The sequence below is a fragment of the Argopecten irradians genome, chromosome 6 (assembly GCF_041381155.1).
Source record: "Argopecten irradians isolate NY chromosome 6, Ai_NY, whole genome shotgun sequence".
NCBI lineage: Eukaryota > Metazoa > Mollusca > Bivalvia > Pectinida > Pectinidae > Argopecten > Argopecten irradians.
Window position 1 is genome coordinate 4,940,769 of NC_091139.1, and position 20,663 is coordinate 4,961,431.

At 35.0% G+C, this 20,663-nt stretch overlaps 4 protein-coding genes across 4 annotated transcripts in view; 1 reads left to right on the plus strand and 3 right to left on the minus strand.

Moving 5' to 3' along the window:
• Positions 1-767: 767 nt before the first annotated feature.
• LOC138326161 (sterile alpha motif domain-containing protein 13-like) lies at positions 768-6,813 on the minus strand. The gene is made up of 3 exons (XM_069272289.1): positions 6,719-6,813; positions 6,146-6,356; positions 768-5,894 (listed from the first exon to the last, which is right to left on the minus strand). Exons 1-3 carry the CDS (start codon positions 6,811-6,813, stop codon positions 5,754-5,756), a joined length of 447 nt encoding a protein of 148 aa, XP_069128390.1. The 3' UTR covers positions 768-5,753.
• LOC138324768 (histone acetyltransferase KAT6B-like) overlaps positions 768-20,663 on the minus strand; it is a 50,085-nt gene continuing 30,189 nt past the window's right edge. The window contains exon 9 of the transcript XR_011208677.1: positions 768-3,737. The gene's annotated coding sequence lies outside the window, so the exon portion shown is untranslated. The remainder of the gene's footprint in view (positions 3,738-20,663) is intronic.
• On the minus strand, positions 7,210-10,936 carry LOC138324769 (histone acetyltransferase KAT6B-like). Its single transcript, XM_069269901.1, has 5 exons — positions 10,223-10,936; positions 8,833-8,995; positions 8,289-8,401; positions 7,568-7,649; positions 7,210-7,322 (listed from the first exon to the last, which is right to left on the minus strand). Exons 1-5 carry the CDS (start codon positions 10,931-10,933, stop codon positions 7,237-7,239), a joined length of 1,155 nt encoding a protein of 384 aa, XP_069126002.1. The 5' UTR covers positions 10,934-10,936; the 3' UTR covers positions 7,210-7,236.
• Positions 18,218-20,663, plus strand: part of LOC138324771 (replication termination factor 2-like) — a 63,273-nt gene continuing 60,827 nt past the window's right edge. The window contains exon 1 of the mRNA XM_069269905.1: positions 18,218-18,236. The gene's annotated coding sequence lies outside the window, so the exon portion shown is untranslated. The remainder of the gene's footprint in view (positions 18,237-20,663) is intronic.

The window sequence follows — 20,663 nt, forward strand, 5'->3', positions numbered from 1 at the left end:
TTTTTCTTAATCTGTTGTTTCTGTCTCGCCTTTTGACAATAATCGAAGTAGTCGGTTCACTTCTGACAAAGCTAACCACATTTTTTTGGTCACATAAACTTGTATTTTGCGGTAAAAAAAACCACTCAGATATTGAATTGAATTAGGTTGAATTGAAACTTGCTTACGTTGATCATGTCAAATCACCTGGTTTTTAGGAGGTTTATAGGAATTCAGCATGTCTTGGCTTTCGAGAATTTTCGTTAAAGTCTTAACAAAGTGTATCATATTCCTATTGCAACTGATATTTATGCATTCATCTTTCTACACGAGCAGAGATTTACCAGAGCTTTTCAAGTGTTTAGTGGCTAATATCAACATATTTCGACAATTAACAAAATGGATAGGTCAGGAAATCATTCTTTTTCTGTGTATATCTAGTATTGGGGACGATTTCTGTAGATGTTCTCCCGAAGCTCCTTTTCCAACTCTTCACGTAAAAAAAATATACTTATTTCAGGAGTAAATGGAAAATAACAGTGCAGTGTCTTGTATGACTTGGTGATACCTATATTTCTCATTTGTCAATTTAATATTAATCTAATCCAATTACAAATTATCCGATTTACTTGCATAATTATCTAGACAACTGGTTTACGTTGGTATGGTTTTACAATTTATCATACGTTTCACACTTGTTTTGTCACTCGTATGATTCAACACTCGTTTGATTTTGCTGATGCATTTTTACTTGTAGATTTCTGATAAAATAAATAAAAACAGTGATGTGTCTTGAGAAAGCCTCGATTTATTTTTGCACAACTACAAAAAGACATCACTCAGGCAGCTGCAAAAGTGAAGTTTAATGTTCTTCAGTTTGTGTAAATTTGTTAAAGCATGATATTGTTATTTTACGATTTAGAAGGAATTATAAAAAATGAAATCATTTTCAAGTCGGCCAACAAAAACTTGCACCTTATTCCTGATGTCACGAAACAAAAACCCTCATCTGGCAGAAAAATAAAAAAAAAATCTTTTTAAACGATCGTATTATCTTGGTGATTTTTACTACAAAGAAAATTACCTTAGTTTTTTTAAAGATTTTATATAATATTTTACAACGCCAGACCTACATCAACTTTATTTTTTAAAACGATCATCATAATTCTCTATAAATGAGTACTGAAAAATATGCTAAACATTTTTATATATTTCTACACACTGAAGATCTCTAGATAAGGTCATATCTGAAAGGTGCCCATCATCAACATCTAATGGTTACTATCACTGTTGTAATATCCACATTTGAAATTCATTGTAGCAAAACTGAAGATTCTGTGTGCGACAACAGGTAGCTTGTTCCTTTAATGTACATCAAAAGAAATGAATAACTTTTTACAGTGTATGACTTTGCAGTTTGGCTTTTCTCTGTAGGCCAGTGATTGGTCAGTGATTTAATTCTGAAATACTTTAATGTTTTTTTTTTCTACAAAATAGTCCGGGGGTGGATATAACAACAGTAATAGTAACCCCTTGAGTATCAAGAGTGAGAAATACCTGGTACTGCAGATGTCATTTTCCTTACATTTGTATTTTCCTATTGTATAAGTGATAAATATTTTGATTAATATTACTATAGTCCTTCAGACATTACAAACAAAAGTTTATCCATTACGTAATGTGATATGTAATTCTCCAAAAATGTTGTTGTGATGAGATCAATTTCAATAAACAAATTATACAGTAGTTCTCCATTATTCTGCTATTGCCCATTATCACTCTGGGTAAATAGTTACCATAATATATTCAAAGATAATATATTTTAACGAGTGATTTCAGAAATAAAATTGGCAATGTAACTGATCTTACCACACTAGTACACATATATTGAAATTTACAGGTCTACAATAAAGATTCTAATTTGTAATACATTAGTGTTTTCCTGTTACAACATGTGATAAGTAATTTACTCAAATTCTTAGTTAGTAACAAAAATTTACATACATGGTGCTCATAATAAAAACAATTGTATTTACAGTTACAGTTCCTAGAGGTAGGTTACACAGTTTAAATCAAAATTTATCTTCGTTGTTATATTTGAATTATAAAAAAAATAATATAAAAACAACTGACAATACACATTAAAATTGACATTAATCATCTAACCATTAGCTGAACACATCATTGAGATCAAAATTAAGAACCAGAATAACCTTCGCATACAATTACGTCTGCATATAATTACGTTACCATTTTTCATCCAATTACGTCTACATACAATTACGTCTCTGCATTAATTACGTTACTATACTGCAACAACGCCACACTCAACTACTCACTCCAATCAATGAACAAAACTTATTCTTTTCAGCCACATCTAATGATACATGCATTTGAATTTTTTCAAATTGAAGAGAAAGTACATCTAGTTAAATATACATAAAAAAGGGAAGCCTTTTAACATTACACATTAGGATGCATTTGAATTGAGGGAGATTGTTCTATTCCTTGAGTATAACCAGCTTTTTAATTAATATTTTTGCATACTGAAATTAATGTGGGTCTAATAAATGTAACAGCTGAATTGTAAATATTATAATGCAACTATTACAATGAAGTTGAATTGTAAATATTACAAAGTACAGCGCACGAAGAAGCAAATGAATTTTCCAAGAAATGATTCAAAACTCAAGCACACTAGCAATAGTTAAATAACCTTGATACTCATCGATGCAATTTAAATGATGAAATCATAAACAAAATGTTTGTTACAGTACATTTTTTACCGATTATTGATATAAAACATTTACTATTCCGTCTTGGCCAGCTATTACAAAGTTACCTCCCTTCTGGGTAAGCATTTATTGTGGTGTCATTATTTTGCGAGTGAAATTCAGTTATCTCTGAATAATATGATGTTACGCTGGCATATACAGGACGTCATAATTAACACCTACCCCACAAGGACAGATAACTCTGTGATATGCACATGCTGACAACCTCATGGTTTTCATTTACAACTATGTATTACAGAATAGAATGTTGTTTTTTACCAAATATTAGAGATTCTCAGATACATTGCGTTACGATATATTTGGACTTTTGATAGATTTTCGGGATTATAGATATCCTGATAAATATTCTGTGTTCTGATTATATATATAAATCAACTTCAACTTAAGTATTGTCCACTTTTCATGATCAATAGGCAGTAAAATAGAAATGAAATTCAAATTTCTTATCTATTAATCTCTTAGTATTGATACTGTTCAACAAATATGATTTGATCATATGTTTTGATGAGAGTGACTAGTAAGCATGGCTGCTCATGAACTAAATGTGTTTTTGAAAAGTGCAATGGGCAAATGTAAAACTGATGATCAATCTTCAACATTGCAACTGACCCCCATCATTGATGCTTTGCTCTCTTAGCTTCCATCAGTTTATACAAAAAGCAAAACAGCAACTATCAAGTTGAATTATTGAGGACACACAAGATTCAAATAAAGAAGCATCCACATTCTGATGGACTTCATTAACATAAAATAATGATCATAAAATGTCTAGAATACAGCAATTTTAAGATCCCAAAACAATGTGAATAAGACAATTTACTGTCTATAATCCCCACCTAGTGATTGTGACATCTTTTGACGTGATTCTTTTGACTTCATAATCACCAAAACGTTGGACTAATCAACGCTAAATTGTACTTAACCACATCGTTTTGGATCTCAAAATCTCTGAATTTCATGTACCTATGTATTTTTTAGTAATACAACCACTGAAGTCATACAAAAGTCTACCCACTCAACACACCCACACCACCTATCAATGCTTCTCTTCATCTCTACAACTTACATGAATAAATAAAATGAGCAAATTTACTAAATACTGGTACAAGTGTACTATATCATGAACATAAACAAATATCTTTAACATCAAACAGATTAAGACTCTTCCCAGTAGTAATCATTTCTACAGTCGTATATATATATATATATATATATTGTACTTCCCACTACAAAGGGAGGTAAGTCATTAACTGTTATTCTAATAAATACCTTTCTGAGTACAATACCTGTACATTTCATTTATGTATTTATATATTTTAAATTAACCATAAAATATCATGACGTGTTTGTAACACAAAAAATTAACATGAAGTGACAACCTATGATTTAACTGTCAGGAAACAGCACAATATATAAAAAAGTTTATTTCATTATATCTCATTATAAATCAAGCAACACCTTATTATATATAAGAGACATGATTTCATTGGCATGATTTGGATACAGGGCATATTTTGTTTTTAAAATTTCAAATTGTGATTCAAGAAAGCTATAAGTTGTTTGTTTTTTTTTTTTTTTTTTTTTTAAATCTAACTGCTAACTTTTAAGAATATGTGTTGTGAAATCCACATACTTTTTAATTAAGTATCAAATTCATGTACTATACAAATTTCATATCATTATGTAGTTGGAAAATACCATTATTGTAAAATGAATTACAAGTTATTATAATAAAACAAAAACAAATTGTAAGAAGTATTAATTTGTGGAGTACTGGCTGCACTTAGGAATGGAACACACAATCATATTAAAATTTAATGAATGAAATTAAATCCTGGAATAGGGTCATACTTAAGAATCAATACAAAGATATATACATCTTGTGTATATATATATTGCCTTTATCACCGCACAACAACAATATACAGTCAAACGAGACTGTCATAATCATTACAAGGTATGCATTTCATTAGCAATATTAATGGAAATCATATTTATCACTAATTTATTTCAGGTGTAAGCACAATATATTAATTAAAATCTTATTATCGCAAATAAAAGAATAATATCTTCTTTCTGTTTAATACTGCGGTCTCTATTTCAATTTCTTTTCTATCATGATTCCATCATTTAAGATGCTTCACTGCTGACAAATGGTATTGTTTTACTATCAAAAAACAGGAGCAGACAATTTAGTTTTTTTCTTCAGATACAAAAGTTAATTACTTTAAACTATTACCACCATTGAAAAGTTTGAGCTTCTAATTTTACTTCAAGTTTAAAAATATAAAAAATAATTAATTGCATCCCGAAAAAATTCCATGACACTATATCCTATATGGAATGAAGTACTGATTGGGCATGCACCAAAGGCAAAATAAATTGTTTTGTATTATTTTTGTATGAATTAGACATATATTTACATGATTAAACACCAATTATTGTTCAAATTATGAATATCATTTATGTTCTGTCGGCGGTGGAGCATCTTTAACTAACACAAAGTATTATTTTCAAATTATTTTACGTTTTTATTTCTTAGGCTTCATTATTGATATTTAAATGGAGCGGTTATACAGCTAGTAATCAATGATAATAGTGTCATGGTGTTACTTCTTTGAAACATTACAACAGTTCATCAAAATTATACAACTCGTTCAATCCTTCTAGAAGATTTTACCTTTGTCAACTCTTGATTATAAAGAAAGAGCCCAAAACAAATGCTACATCCATTCATGACAATATTTCATTCAGAAAATTCTTGCATTCAAAAATTATGTAACACAATGACTTTTGCATTATGTAATGGTATCACTTGCAAACAATTGAGCATGGCAGGTTTACATTGCATGGACCTTTCACCGGTAAAAAAAAGATGCTACAAGAACATTGGTCATAGCTATTGCTTAAAAAAAAAGAATAAATCATATATGAATATTAAAAAGAGATAAAAGTTTGAACTAGTAAGAGAATTAAGGGTCAACTATCCTCAAAGTCATACCCGGTGGTCTGTAGTTTCATCACGTGTTGATACATCTTCAGGGCGGGGCCTAACTTGATTGACAGCCCTGTTAGTACATCGCTTCTCTTCATCAACAGCAGTGACTGTCCGTCAATCTCCTGTCAAACAAGTTAAAAGTGTAACTTAGTTTATAAACGTTTAAAAATTTCGGAAGTTCAGTGAAAAAAATTTAACATACAGTCCATCTTCAAACTTTGACAGAATACTAGCCTTCAAATTTAATAAAATTCAATTTTATTTTTCCTTCTAAGTGTTTCCTAAGGACTAAGAATTTTTTTTTATTGTTTATGTGCAGTTTAGTTTTAATACAACCTCATTTACTCTTTGTATGTAAATCCTATTAAGATACCTGTTCTTTAAGGGCCTCTGCCTGTTCCGTAAATCCTACATTTACAAAGAAGCGTACAACATCCTCCACTTTCCATTTGGAGGCATCTGGATACTGGCCATTCTCAATAATGGTGGATATTTTGTCACTTTTATCACCCTTCTTTCCATCTACATCCACCGATTTCTTCCTTCCTTCTGTTGCTTTACGCTTTCTTGGAGGTGGCTCAACCCTAGTAAATAAAACAAATTTTGATGCAAAATTAATTTTGAACGATGAGTAAAGGCAAAAATCATTCATGTATTTACAAACTTTGCTACACTAATGAGAAACAGAAAATGCACTTTGTTGTTGTGAAAAGTATAGTAGTACAATGTAAAACAGACATACCATCAAATATGTTTGTTATCAAGTGTCACGCATATTGATGTACATGTATTGAACACAGAATTTACAACAAGATTTTTCCGCCCTATACTACTTAAGCCATTGAAAACATTTTAATCGACTGCTCAAAAATTTTTTTTCCCTTTGATCGAACATGGTTTTTTAACAAAGACTGCTATGGGCTTTAGTGGAGTTATTCCCCCTTACTTTTCCTCCTCTTCTTCTTCATCCTCGGGAGGCTGGGGAATCACAGGGCGTCGGCAGACATGAAGCACCCTCCCCCGTCTATTACAACCAAACATAAGACTAGGGTTAATATTGCCATAGAAAACAATTTTAGGTCGATATACAAATATTTGGACTTGTATTCAACCTTAACATATTACAGAGTTGCCTCCCTTGCGGGTAGGTATCCATTGTGACGGCACTATTTTGTGAGCAAACCTTGCATTGAATTATAACATTACGCCCGCAAACACATTATGTCACAATCAATCTTACTCACAAGGGCAGATAACTCTGCAATATGCAAATATGGCATTTCATTCAGGTTTTATAAAATGGAAAAAAAATGTTTAATTTTTTAACAAATTTGAAAGCAGATGTATGGACATCAATAACTAGATTTCTGCATTTTACTAAAATGTCCAAATTCTTAAAATGAACTCAAAATCATCTTAAACACTAGATATGCAATCTTCATTTATTTACCAGTAACTTGACTGTCATCCATAACAGAGTCTTGCATGTCCTCTTCGGAAGACGTCTCCATGGTTTTTTTCAAGTTCACATTTGCTACAGACCCAGTTACCTGGAATAGAAAGACATTCAAACAGAATTTATTGTATATCAGTTTAAGAACCTGAGCTATTATGCAAAAAGCTTGACGTCCAATTGGTTTTATGATATAAACACAAGTGAATACTTTTGCTTTTAACTGGTCAACAAATTCTTTAAATATAACTTATAAAGAAATTCTGAATATTTTGCATTTAGAAAGCTTTAATTTCATACTTGATTTTTGGACATTTATAAACAATTTTTCATAAAATTTACCCTGAGGCTTTTTCTCTAATGGAGGGTTGTGGCAGTTCATGTGGTAACCCTTGTCACAGGCATCACAAAACAACATCATTTCCTGAAATCAAATATTAGGAATGTAAAGTAAATTAAAATCAATATTATTGAAACATTAACAAAATAACAATATGAGAGCAAATTGGAATGTAATTTTCTCCAATATTTCACAGGGATATGCCGTGTTACTAGGGAAAAGATAACTTTATCTCACACGGGAGTGAAACACACATCACACACATCATCAATACATGCAGTGTAACTGTTATAGTACATTGCTGTGGAAGTCACCAATTTTGACGCATAATGATGTTCCTGTGATAATCGTGCAATACAAATGCTGGGAAGCAACTGAAATTCCATGATCCCCCCCCCCCTATATTTCGCCAAACTTTCCCCTATTTTGAAAAAGGATAGTTTCCCCCCAAAACATAGATTGATCCCTGGATATCTCAACCATCATGAAAGATTTTGGATGGCAAGCTTTAGGTTGACAAGCCAAAGTCTGCCACTTGGGTTGAGATATCCCTTTCCACTTGATATATCCATTTAAGATTCCCATTTTTTCTTGCTCTTATTCTCAATATCTTATGTAACATACGAATATAGTATTCAATATTGTCTCCCTTAGGCACGGGTTTTTAGCTAAAATATCAACTACATATCTCATATGACTTGTGATTGGTTCCTTATCACTTACCGGGTCACCTGAATCCTCACAGACAAAACAGGTTTTACAGTCAATACATTGCCAGGGAGATCTCAGAGCACGCCGGGCCAAACTTTCACAGTACCCCATACAGGAAGGGTGAGCTATAACATACGAAGATATATTATTTCCACAAAGAGTTCTCTTTAATTTTCAGACTGGTTCATAACTGGTAGGGGAGAAATTATGGATTATTTAATTTGCAAATACATTTACTGACCTGGATAAGTTCCAGAAAGATGAAACATTAGAATTATAAAGAAAAGATATTGTTTGGTAGTATGTTGCAATATGTAATATACAAGGAAAAAACCAAGGATTTTACATCATTGTTTCAGTTCAGACATCAGTACATGTATTTGAGTTGTCTTCCCTTTATCAATTAAGTACATACCATTTCATAATCCAAAATAACATTAATCAGTTTGTTATTGAATATAATGCGATATTGTTCCAACACCAATATATATTGAAGATACTGACATCAATGTACAGGTCAGCTGAATAGTGCATTAACATGAGAAGCTAAAATTACCAGTTGCTTTGCACTCTTTACATGTCAGTAGCCCCTCCGAGAAGGAAGCACTGCTTGTGGCCTTCAGACAGTAGTCACATATAGACGCTTCCTCGTCATCAGAACTGTTTTTCTTCTTAACAGATTGCGTCTCGAAATCTGGTCCATGAGTCTTTCTGAACTTCTGAAACATCAAATCAGGACATCATTAAAAGCAACTTCATACTTGATAATGACTTCTACTTTTGCATATTACAGAGTTATCTTTCCTTGATGGTAGGTATATGTATGTTATATGTGTGCAAAAATTTAGCTGATTTTTCTGAAAAATATGAAAATTACGTTCACAAACATGTGATAATCTATACCTGTCCCTGCATGAACAGGTAACTTTCTTATATGTTATATAAATGTACATAGAATAAAATTTAAAAAAAACCTATATATATTTTGGTAGTGACCAGGCAGCAATAACAAATAGATTTATGTACAAGTTAATGTTGCTTGCTTATATCTTTAATTACAGAATAATTGCATACAGAACAAATTATTTGCAGATTGCAATATAGATGGTTATAAGAAGTCTTTTTAATATGGTTTAAAGATGCTCTATCGCTGACAAATGATATTTTTTCACTATAAAAAACAGGAGCAGACAATTTGGTATATTTCTCAGTTACAAAAGTTACTATGGAAAAGTATGTGCTTCTAATTTCAGTTTAAGTTTTAGATATAAAAAAATAATTAATTGCATCCCGAAAAAAATCTGTGTCACTATATCCTAGATGGAATGAAATACTGATTGCGCATGCACAAAAGGCAAAATAAATCATTTCATAATATTTTTTCCTTTAATCAGACATATATATACACGTTTAAACGCTAATTGTTGTTCAAATTATGAATATTATCTATATGCTGTCGGCGTTGGAGCATCTTTAACAAATATTCTCTGCACAATTAAAACATATAGGCCTACTGCTTGTTTAATTTGTACAGCACAAGCAAAATAAACACTACAATGTCTCGACAGACAAAAAATAAGCCAAAGAGTAATAAACATTTCTTAGTTCGTTCAATTTCTCTTTCTTTTAATAAAATAATAATAAACAAATATTACTAAACCTAATTAACATGAACTCAATAAATTAATCCTATTTCATATTGAAACGTTAGATTAACATTTGTGATCAAATATGGTATGTTTTCTTTATACAAGTAAAAGCGTGTGACTTTTTTTAATAAAGTTAATCCAATCAATTAATGACGTCAGAAATTATGCATAATATTTGCATGCATATAAAACTAACTGGATACTTTGAAACATTAGTTCTGTTTAATTATGATTTACAAAAATTGTTAAATCATATTGAACATATAAAAAATGTTCATATTAGCATGAAATATGAACCTTGCGTTTAGACGGGGGACGTCCGCGTTTGAATTTCGGACTTGTGACAGGATTCGCAGTCTCCGTTTTCTCAGCTTTGTCGGACTTTGAGGTCCCTGTCGCAACTTGCTGCTTTTTGCGTGGTGCGGCTTTGGGCTTGATTTCACCTTCCTTACTTATCACATAGTTTCCATTCGATAATACTTTCAATCCTCCGTTATCAATTTCCCTCCCAATCGCAATGAGAAGTTGATTTTTATTCAGACGGCACTCCGTTTCGGCCGCCAGCCATTTCTCGATGTCTTTCGCTGACGCACCGACCTCTTCGCTCCCCACTTCAAGTAAAGCTTTGATCGCCAAGCGAATGTTCTTGTTCGTACAATTGGAATTAAGAAGTTTCCTTCCAAACGGTTTCTTTTTCCATTTAGAAGCATTCCTGTAACTTATATTTCTTTTATAATCTACTTTAACAACAATACCCAAATCGACGAGCTTCTCCAACTGAGCTTCCGTATCCAAGTGTTTAGTGCCATATCTGCGTGAAGCCATGTGGCAGATTCGATTCAAATCTGGTCGTGCTTTTCGCATCCGCAGCTGATCTATTATTTGCAAAATCGCGTCCCGGTCTTTAACTGACGTCATCTTTTCTTCAGATTCCTTTTCCGTCGATTTATCGGCGTTTATATCAATGTTTTCAAAGTGATCGGTGTCTTTCTTCGCCTGAACTTCCATCGTGCGCATGCGTACAAATAAAAGAACAAGGAATTTTGGGATACTATGAGGCCTGCAACGGGATTTCTCATAGACATGACCTACAGGTTTTCAATAATATAAAGCGCAAAAATCGATTTTTATTTTGCGGAAAAAGCTCAGTGACGTCTGGTTCATATTTCTATACACATTCTAAATTTATAATAATTAGTATATTTGGTTAATTAACACGAAGAATTATCTGTTACGGGAAAAAAACGTGCAAATGCCTAGATATGGCCTAACTTTAAATTCCCCTTAGAAAGCCCATGACTTAAAACTGTGAAGTAGGCGTGGCTTATTTCTAAATTGAAAGTATACCCAGTCTACTGAAAGGTGTGTTGTGTGCAGTATTTTTGGTTTAGTGACCTGTAGCTATTTCAATAGTGTGTCGTTTGGATTTTATATCACTTGAACGGACGTTTTGATTATAATTGTATAAAAAGCCCGGGCATGTATCCTAAAATAGCTACACATATATAGAGTCGACACTATGTCATGTTGTGTCGCGCTCTGTAAGAGCGTCAACTAGAAATTATACGGTTACACAGATATGAGCAGTATTTGTACGCGTTTCATTCTGGGCGCAATCTAGCTAGAGGACGGGCTGTTTTAGGCCTAGTCGTTATGGTCTATAGGCCTAGTATCAGCTATATATATTATAGATGGTGACCATGCATCACTGGCACGGACACCCATATACAACTCAGTTGCGCACACATGTATAGTATATACGTACGTGTACGTATACACGTATGATCCATGTATTATGCACACAACACGGATTCCACAAAAAAGGTTAGACCAGGCACTTTATTCAGGGAGCTTGGTTTTATATTGCATAATGTCACGTATATTTAGGCGACTTTAAAACGGATCGTAAATCAAATGATTTTGAATAGCATCGATTTCGCAACACGAACAGTATGTGGAAATTATATATATTTACAAACGGTAAACAACTGTTAATGCACACAACGAACGTATTATAATATATATGCATATGTATACATGTATATCTATTTCATCTGAGCAAGTGTTTCTTTTTCTAGTGCGATTCTGTTCATGGGAAATAAAGCGACAATTAATATTTCTGACGCATCTTCACGGATGACTTGAAAATTGCGCTCTCTGTTTACGTTGCGCGTGCAGCGGAAAGAATACGACGTGACAATATATGGAGGTGTCGCATTACATCCGCAGATAAACTAGACATATACACATCATGCATTACCTCTGTCAACAAAGACAATAATGGTAGATGTTGCGCAATATATTACAGTTTCGCCGTCGCAATCGCTCACGTAGTACCAATACACAGGTATTATAGTTTCATGTCCATTCAGGTAAAATTCAGGTCAATATCATAATCAATTTCAGTATTATATATATGGAGATGCTTTGTCAGTGTGTATCAGAGTGAGACGAGACGAAAGTTGTATATCGACTGTCGCATTGATCAGAAGAAACATATAAACATTCGAGTTCTCGCATACATAAATGTAAATGTGCAATATAAGTTAAATAGAACGAATATAATCTGTTGCCACATATATAAATCAAGTGAATACATTTCATCTGTATCAGGTCAACCTCAAATCCACGGTGGGACCGTGTGCCTATGTTTGTCTTTAACAAATCACAACATAAAAAGCATTCGTCGAGTCGAAACGTCCAAACGCGCACGTAGCGAATTATGGATCCAAACGCGCACCTGTTTAATTGGCTATTGTATCAAAACATCTAACAATCAGGGAGTCTGAATAAAACCTCAAACGTGTTAAGGACTATGCTGGAGTTTGACAATTGGTGTCCAAGACTAAATAGCTAATAAATAATCGTCATGCATCCATCGTTTGATGAGTCCCGCTTGCACTTAATTTTAATTGCATTGAATCCGAAAATGCATAAGAAACACTCATGTTTTCGTTTTATCACGCGTTTGATTAATCACAACCAAATATACATCGCAAGAAAAAACCCGCTTGGGTTTGATCAATGACGTCCAAACGCACACACCACGTGATCATACCACGTTCCCCTCCATGAATGCACTCGAGGTGATATATTTCCGAAGATTGACCGAAATTATTACGAGATGTCACGATTGCCAAACTCCATCATTACGTCGGATCGTATTTCAACAACAACAACGTTCAAACAAATAAATGAACATAACAGGGATTGATTGCGCCTGCTTTATCCAATTGTATTGCGCTTGTATTTGACAAGTGACCCCAAATCTTCATGAATGCATAGGGATCGCACTTGCGTTTAACAATATCAAATTTAGTTGCAAATCTCAATGAATACATTGGGTATCGCGCTTGCGTTTGACAAATGTCTCAAAATCTCCAAGAAAGCATTGTGGATCGCGCTTGCGTTTAACAGATGTCTCCAAATATCTATAAATGCATTGAAGGCCGCGCCATCCTCGATACTACAGGGGTTCCGATCACTTACAATCTCTTCACCCCTGTCCTATCTCAAATCATTCATTTGATGTACATCAATAGACCCGTATACCTTTGAAGTGGGCGTCACTCTCTCTGTAGTCTTAAAAAAAAAGAAAAATGTTGCAGGACTGTGATTGGTTCCGATTTGTTCCCCTGAGCTTCTTTCAGTTTGACTATGAGATAGTCCAGGGACAGATCATGTGTGATCGGAACCCCTGGTGTATCGAGGATGAGGTGGCGCTTTCGTTTAACAAATGACTCCAAACCTCCATAAATGCATCAAATGGCCCGAAATATCCATGAATGCACTGGGGATCCCGCTTGCGTATAACTAATGGCTCACAATTTCAATGAATGCACTGGGGATCCAGCTTGCGTTTAACAAATGGCTCCAAATTTCCAAAAATGCACTGGGGGTCGTGCTTGCGTTCAACAAATGGCTCCAAATATCCATGAATACATTAAAGATCGCTATCAAATGTAGCTCCAAATCTCAATGATGTATGGGGGTCGCTCTTGTGTCTTATAAATGGGTCCAAATCCCCATGAAAGCATTAGAGATCGTATTTGCGTTTCACATATGACTCCAAATCTCCGTAAATACATTGGGTACTTCGCTTGCGTTTACAAATAGCTCCAAATCTCCATGAATGCATTGGGGATCCGGCTTGCATTTCACAAATGGCTCCAAATCTCCATAAATGTAATGTTGATCGCACTTACGGTTTTTTTACAAATAGCTCCAAATATCTACCAATGCAATGGGTATTGCGCCAGCATTTAACTAATGTCTCCAAATATCCATGGATGCATTGGAGATCGCGCTTGCGTTTCACAAATTGCTCAAAATCACCACGAAATCGTTGCGGGTTGCGCTTCTTTCACAAATGGCTCAAAATCTCCATGAATGCATTGGTTAATGGCGCTTGCTTTTACGAAATGGCTCCAATTATCCACGAATGCAATGGGTACTGCGCTTGCATTTAACAAATTGCTCTTAATATCCATGCATGCATTCGGGATCGCGCTTGTGTTTAACAAATGACCACAGTTTTCCTTGAATGCTTTCGAGTTCCCGCTTGCGTTTTAAAAATGGCTCCAAAGTTCAATAAAATTTTATGGAGATTGCATTTATGGCATAAATGCAATGGGGATCGCACTTGGGTTCAACAAATGGCCCAAACCTCGAAGAATCCATTCAAGATCCCGCTTGCATTTAAAAAATGGTCCAAAACATCCATAAATGCAAATGGGATGGCGCTTGCGTTTTTTTCACAAATGGCTCCAGATCGCCATGAATCCAGTCGGGATCGCGCTTGCCTTTGACAAATGACTCCCAATTCTACCTTGAATGCACTAGCTGTCGTATTCAAGTTAAAAAGGTCGCTCATATAAACCAGGAATAGGGATTTATCCAATGATATGGGCATTTGGATTGGGTCAATCTGTGACTATGTAGCTCAATTGGTAAAGTATCTGGCCTGTCCTATGTTCGAATCCCGGTGTGACCGTTACAGTGTCCACCCTAAAATATATTAAGATCACACTGACATATCTGACAATTAGCGTCTAAACCTCAAACGCACGAAGGATACGGGAATCCCACTTGCGTTTGTCCAATGTACCCATGATCTGAACCATCTAGGGACGACACTTGCTTTGGCCAAAGCGCCAATAATTCGTAACCGTATAAAAGATGGTATTCGTCTTTGACAACGTCTCTACGTTATGTTGTACATCAAACGCATCTGAATTGCACCTTATCAAAACCAACGGCATCCAAACCTTTGATTTTTCTTGCGCCCAGAATGAGTCACATAAGGATCGTGCTTGAATTGTATTTAAAGTTATATGGTCTGTCACTTTTGCTCTTTTTGTCATAGTAAAAACTATATAGGTGCTATACACATTTTTCTTCGTCTGTCCGAGGTTTAAACTTTCTAATTTTACCACTTTTTATAAAGTTGCAGTACTTGAAGTATTTTAATCATAAAAGTAAAAAAAAATCTTTTAAATTCAACGTGTACACGTAAAAAATAGGCTCGAAAGATGCCGAATCATTCCGAACTCTTTCCAACATCGTCGCGACAATCTCGAAGTAACACGAGAGTTGTGAAACCAAGAGAAATATCAACAATTTTTCGTAAACAAAACATGTGGTCGACCTCAGCAGACTGGATCTACAAAGAAAATAATGCTCGCACATTACAATATTTGATACACACATTATTGAATTACGGCAATTTGTGAATTAGATGTTTCAAATACTCGCTCTGTGAACATACATGTATACCAGCACGATTTGCTCATACTAGCCAGAAGGAAAACGTAAACAAACACGTGCGCTTACGTTAGTCACCTGGATCACCACGTGCAGGACGTGTGGACATAAGTCACGTGGTACGATTCGGAATTCCGACAAAACCCGAAGGTACTGAACATGGCGGTGATAATATATGATCTCTAGATTTCGGCTATCTTATAGGCTGACATATGGTTTTTGGGAGTTAAATCATCAAGATTCATTACCATGTTCAAATATTAAATGTTAAAAAAACGACATATCGTTTTCAGTGAACATTACAAGAAATACAATTTTAAGCGATGCTGTTCAAGTCTTATCAGAACCATCCTGCATTCTCTCCCAGGTCATTGCACTCCCTCATTCAGGAGTGAACTCTGGGAGAGATTGATCGTGTTTATGTTTGTATAAAATATAAACTTTATTTATTTTACATCGATTGAAAAACGAGTTATATACAACTTATGTAAATCACGATGTAAAATCTCGATGGCCCGATGTAAGCGCGCGAAGAGGTCTTAGTACGGGAGGAAACCAGAATTCCTTGAGAAAACCCACTTTTAATCGGGCAGGTGACCATAACCTTTTCACGTCCGTGCCGGAGATCGAACCCCGGCGCGGCTAGGTGAAAGGCGAGCGGCTTAACTACTACACCACACGACCATGTTTGTACTGACCAAGGGTGTCCAAACAAACGTAGCAATCGGATGCGTGAAGGATTGCGACTTCGTCTGACCAATAGCGTTCAAACTAGCATGAGGGATTGCGTTTAGAGTTGATCAATGATATCCAAGTCTCAACCGCACGTGAGCCCCTGCAGGTAGGGCGTTAGAGAATCTGTACCTGCTACAGGCCCCTATTGCATGATCGTAAAAGGGCGACTAAATTTAGGATCTTATCTTTTCTTTCTTCTTCTAACTGACTTTATCTTTCCTAATGCCTTCCTTGGCACCGCCTCACTTTTGGCCTTGCGTTGAGCGTTTTTGCCCCTGTGAGGAAGGCTCTGGTTCTGTCCCCTGGCCGAGACACACCAAAGTCTATAAAAGTGTAGTTTCTGCTCCTGCTTAGCGCTCAGCAAACGGGGAGTGGGACGACTGGTTCGCACCTTTGTCAGTATAATGTGACCGGGTGGGGTGTGTTGCTTGGTGTCTTCGGCGCAATGCTTCAGTGATACGAGCACTATAAAAAGGGCAATAGTTCCACTATACAAGAAGACATAACATGAATTTATCCGCAGCCTCCCAAAAAACACGCACCTCGCACAACATACACGCAACACACCGCATACATGGGAGGCCGTCCTTACATGACCATAGCTGTTAATAGGACGTTAATTAATCAAACAAACAACAAACAATCAACCGCACGTGCACAAGAGGAAATCCAAATTTCAGTTTATATTGTGGTTAGCGTTTGATTTTGGCCTGTTGCGCTTTCATCTCGAATGCACGTAGGATCGTACATGGATATAAGTTTGTCTTGGTTTTCCACGTTGCATCCCTATACGATATCAGACTTGCGTTTTTCATTGTCCATGAGGCCAAAAGAACATTGACATGGGGCGTCACATCTAATGAAAAACTACATAAACGAGTCGAATCGCGATGTCTATACAAATAAATTGTTCAATGGGTAGGCCTACGTTTTGTTTTTAATACGCATTTTTCGAAGTGCATGATAACAAAGATAGAATTATGTATCATACAGTGGTATAAATACCAAAAGACACAAATGTATGATATAAGGGTTGATTTGAATATATTATATCCATGCAACTACCGGTATGTGTCTTTCTTCCGAGATATTGTATGTTATCAAATTATATCACGTGATTTTTACCGTGTCACGGAAGGGCGCAATATTTCATTCAGTTTGTCCTATTTCCTACCAGTATAAGAGAAATGAGTGGTTCATTGCGTTTTTTGTAAGTAAAGAGATTGAAGATCAATCACAACACATATACCTTTTGAGTCATCAAGAAGTAAATGATCTGGTGCTCGTTACATATGAATTTTACCATTTATAACTTTTCCTTGCAATCGACGGCATATAGGCATCCTAGACCAAACTATATTATAAACATAATGTATATACCAGGTATAACAACCATTCATAGCTTAAAATAGATGTGTAGCTAAATAGCGCCTTTAGATCTGGAGCAGGATAACCAAAATGTATGGCGACATTTGTGTTACGCTTGAATGAAGATCAAGGAAGTAATTTTGGTAGTGTTTTGTATTTTAAATGCTTTTCTGCTCTAATGTTTTTACCACGTGATATTTTCTGCTAAATTGTGATGTTTGATATGAGTGACTTCTATCTAAAACAGAGCTGTGTGCATCATGTAATCTTGGATTAATTAATGTATATTAATGTAGCATCATCACCAAACCAGGTTTGGAAATGTGTAGGACGTCTCCATGAAAAAAAAACACACTTAAGGATTAGTGTTGTTCGCCCTTATTCTCGTTGGCTACATCAAACGTAACGTGGTCGATGAACCGTGAACTACAAACTTGTTGCATAGGTAAGATATATTTTGACGATTCAAAGTCTATTTCAATCATTTTTGAAACTTTTATAGCAAATTACGTAATCGTTTGATAACAACTCGATTATTACCCAGGGGCTACATAGATCTAATGCATATAGGAAGAGCCTCGGATGGGTATGGATACATACATCCTTCTGGATTGGAACGCGAGATCTCGGTCTTTTATAACATCCCCATTGTCACTGTAATGTGTTCCAGGAGACCCTTGTTACAACATTACTAATTTAGCGAACCGTAGATCTAATCTTGTAGTTTAGTTGATATGATGCCAACGCGATAAGTATGATCTATTTAACGGTATCACTTGGGTTAAACGCCAAAAATGAATCTCATGAATATTATTTTTCCACGAGACCAGGAATAAAAGATTTTGTTCAAAAGAGCTTGGCAAACCACCAAGATACAAAACTGTGCCGTCAATGGCCAACTTTCACTAGGTATTTTTATCATAGATATACGTAAGCAAATGATTTAAATTCTGGAGTTTTTAGTACTTGACGGATTGAATAAATTTTTATTTGAATTGTCATTTAAGTCTCATTGAGTTTGCACTACTTTTCCGATACGTATGACAGTACCAACTAGTGTAGCTGAAGCGTATTGTAGCGACGGTGAAGGAGTTGTGCATTATCCATAACATGTTAATAATTTTCGGTTATGAAGTCCGTGAGTGTCTTCATTTACATTGCATATAGAGAAATAAGACTTTTAGAAGACCAGGCATGTGTTATGATATCACTAGCAAACCTTGCAGGCGTCCCGGAACCTTTGGATCTCTGCGGTCCAACACAAAAAGGGCAATAACCCATGAAATTGTAAATACGAGTTATCTCACTTTTGTCCAGGAATTTATCATATCATTTGGGTCTTAATATATCTGTTAGAAATATATAATAACTTTAATCTGAAACCCGATACAACAAGTGTAATTTACATTTAATAAAAACAAACACATGGGATTTCATTCAGATATAAGCCATGGTTTGGTCTTGAACTGACGATTTTTTTCTAAAGTCATTATATACTTCACCGTTTTCTGTTTGCTCTCCTGAAAACTCATACACATCGTTGATGCAGGATATTCAATAGATCCACAAAAACAATACATATGTATAAAATATGATTTATACCAGTTTATAAAGTCGTTGATCCCATTTATATACCTAACCGTTTGTAAAACGTAATGAGCACTAGTTTCTTGACATAATCTATCAATTAACCTAAAAAAAAGTGATAAAAATTGCGTCATAATTATCAATGAATTTGAAATGGATATCTGAGCACTAAGTCTCTTTCATGGACTGTCTAGAATCTGGAGAAAACTAAAACAGAGTTAACACTTATCATATATATATATATCACTGCATCATGAATCATAGAATCGTTAGAAACCCACAGCTGTTAGCACAAAAACTACTTTTATCATATAAAGGTAAGTGTAATGCACAGGCATTTGGCTCTATAAATACTTTTCTCTCTATATATGTAATACTGACACATTAAAAATGTCTATAGAGCCAAACGCCTGTGCATAGCATAGTGAAAATAAACCGTGGGAGAGGCCCCTAGTTAAACTTGATTTTTTTACAGCGGCTTCAACTTTCAGCTGGCGGAAGGGGGGAAACTCTAACAAAATATTCAACTTTCTCGACATTTAAACAATATTGTTCATTAATAAAGTTTGTTGTCTCCCTTTCAAATGTGAGTGTCATCACGTGATTCTTGGTTCCGTCCAATCATTTAACGAGTCTTGCATAAAAAAATAAATGACTGTATTATAACAAGAGGCCCAAAGGGCCTTAACGGTCATCTGACTACCTTGGCAATAGTTAAATTAATTATATATGGTGTCACTTTGTCAGGACCATGTCAGGATCATTTTCAATTTCTTTCAACAAATTTTATTTCAAACAAGAGGCCCAAGGGCCTTAAACATATAGGAAATTAATTAGATATAGTGTCATTGTAGCCATCTTCGATTTTGGATTGACCCAAAAAATAACAACACTTTGTCGCGAACATGTCGGGATCATTTCATGCAAGTTTCAGCCAAATCGCATCAGTAGAACTTGAGAAGTTCAAAATGTGTTTTCAAGATGGCGGCTGCAGCGGCCATCTTGGATTTCGGATCGACCTAAAAAATAACACTTTGTCGGGACCATGTCAGGATTATTTCATGCAAGTTTCAGCCAAATCGCACCGGTAGAACTTGAGAAGAAGTTCAAAATGTGTTTTCAAGATAGCGGCTGTGGCGGCCATCTTGGATTTCGGATCGACCCGAAAAATAACAACACTTTTGTCGGGACCATGTCAGGATCATTTCATGCAAGTTTCAGCCAAATCGCACCGTAGAACTTGAGAAGAAGTTCAAAATGTGTTTTTCAAGATGGCGGCTGTGGC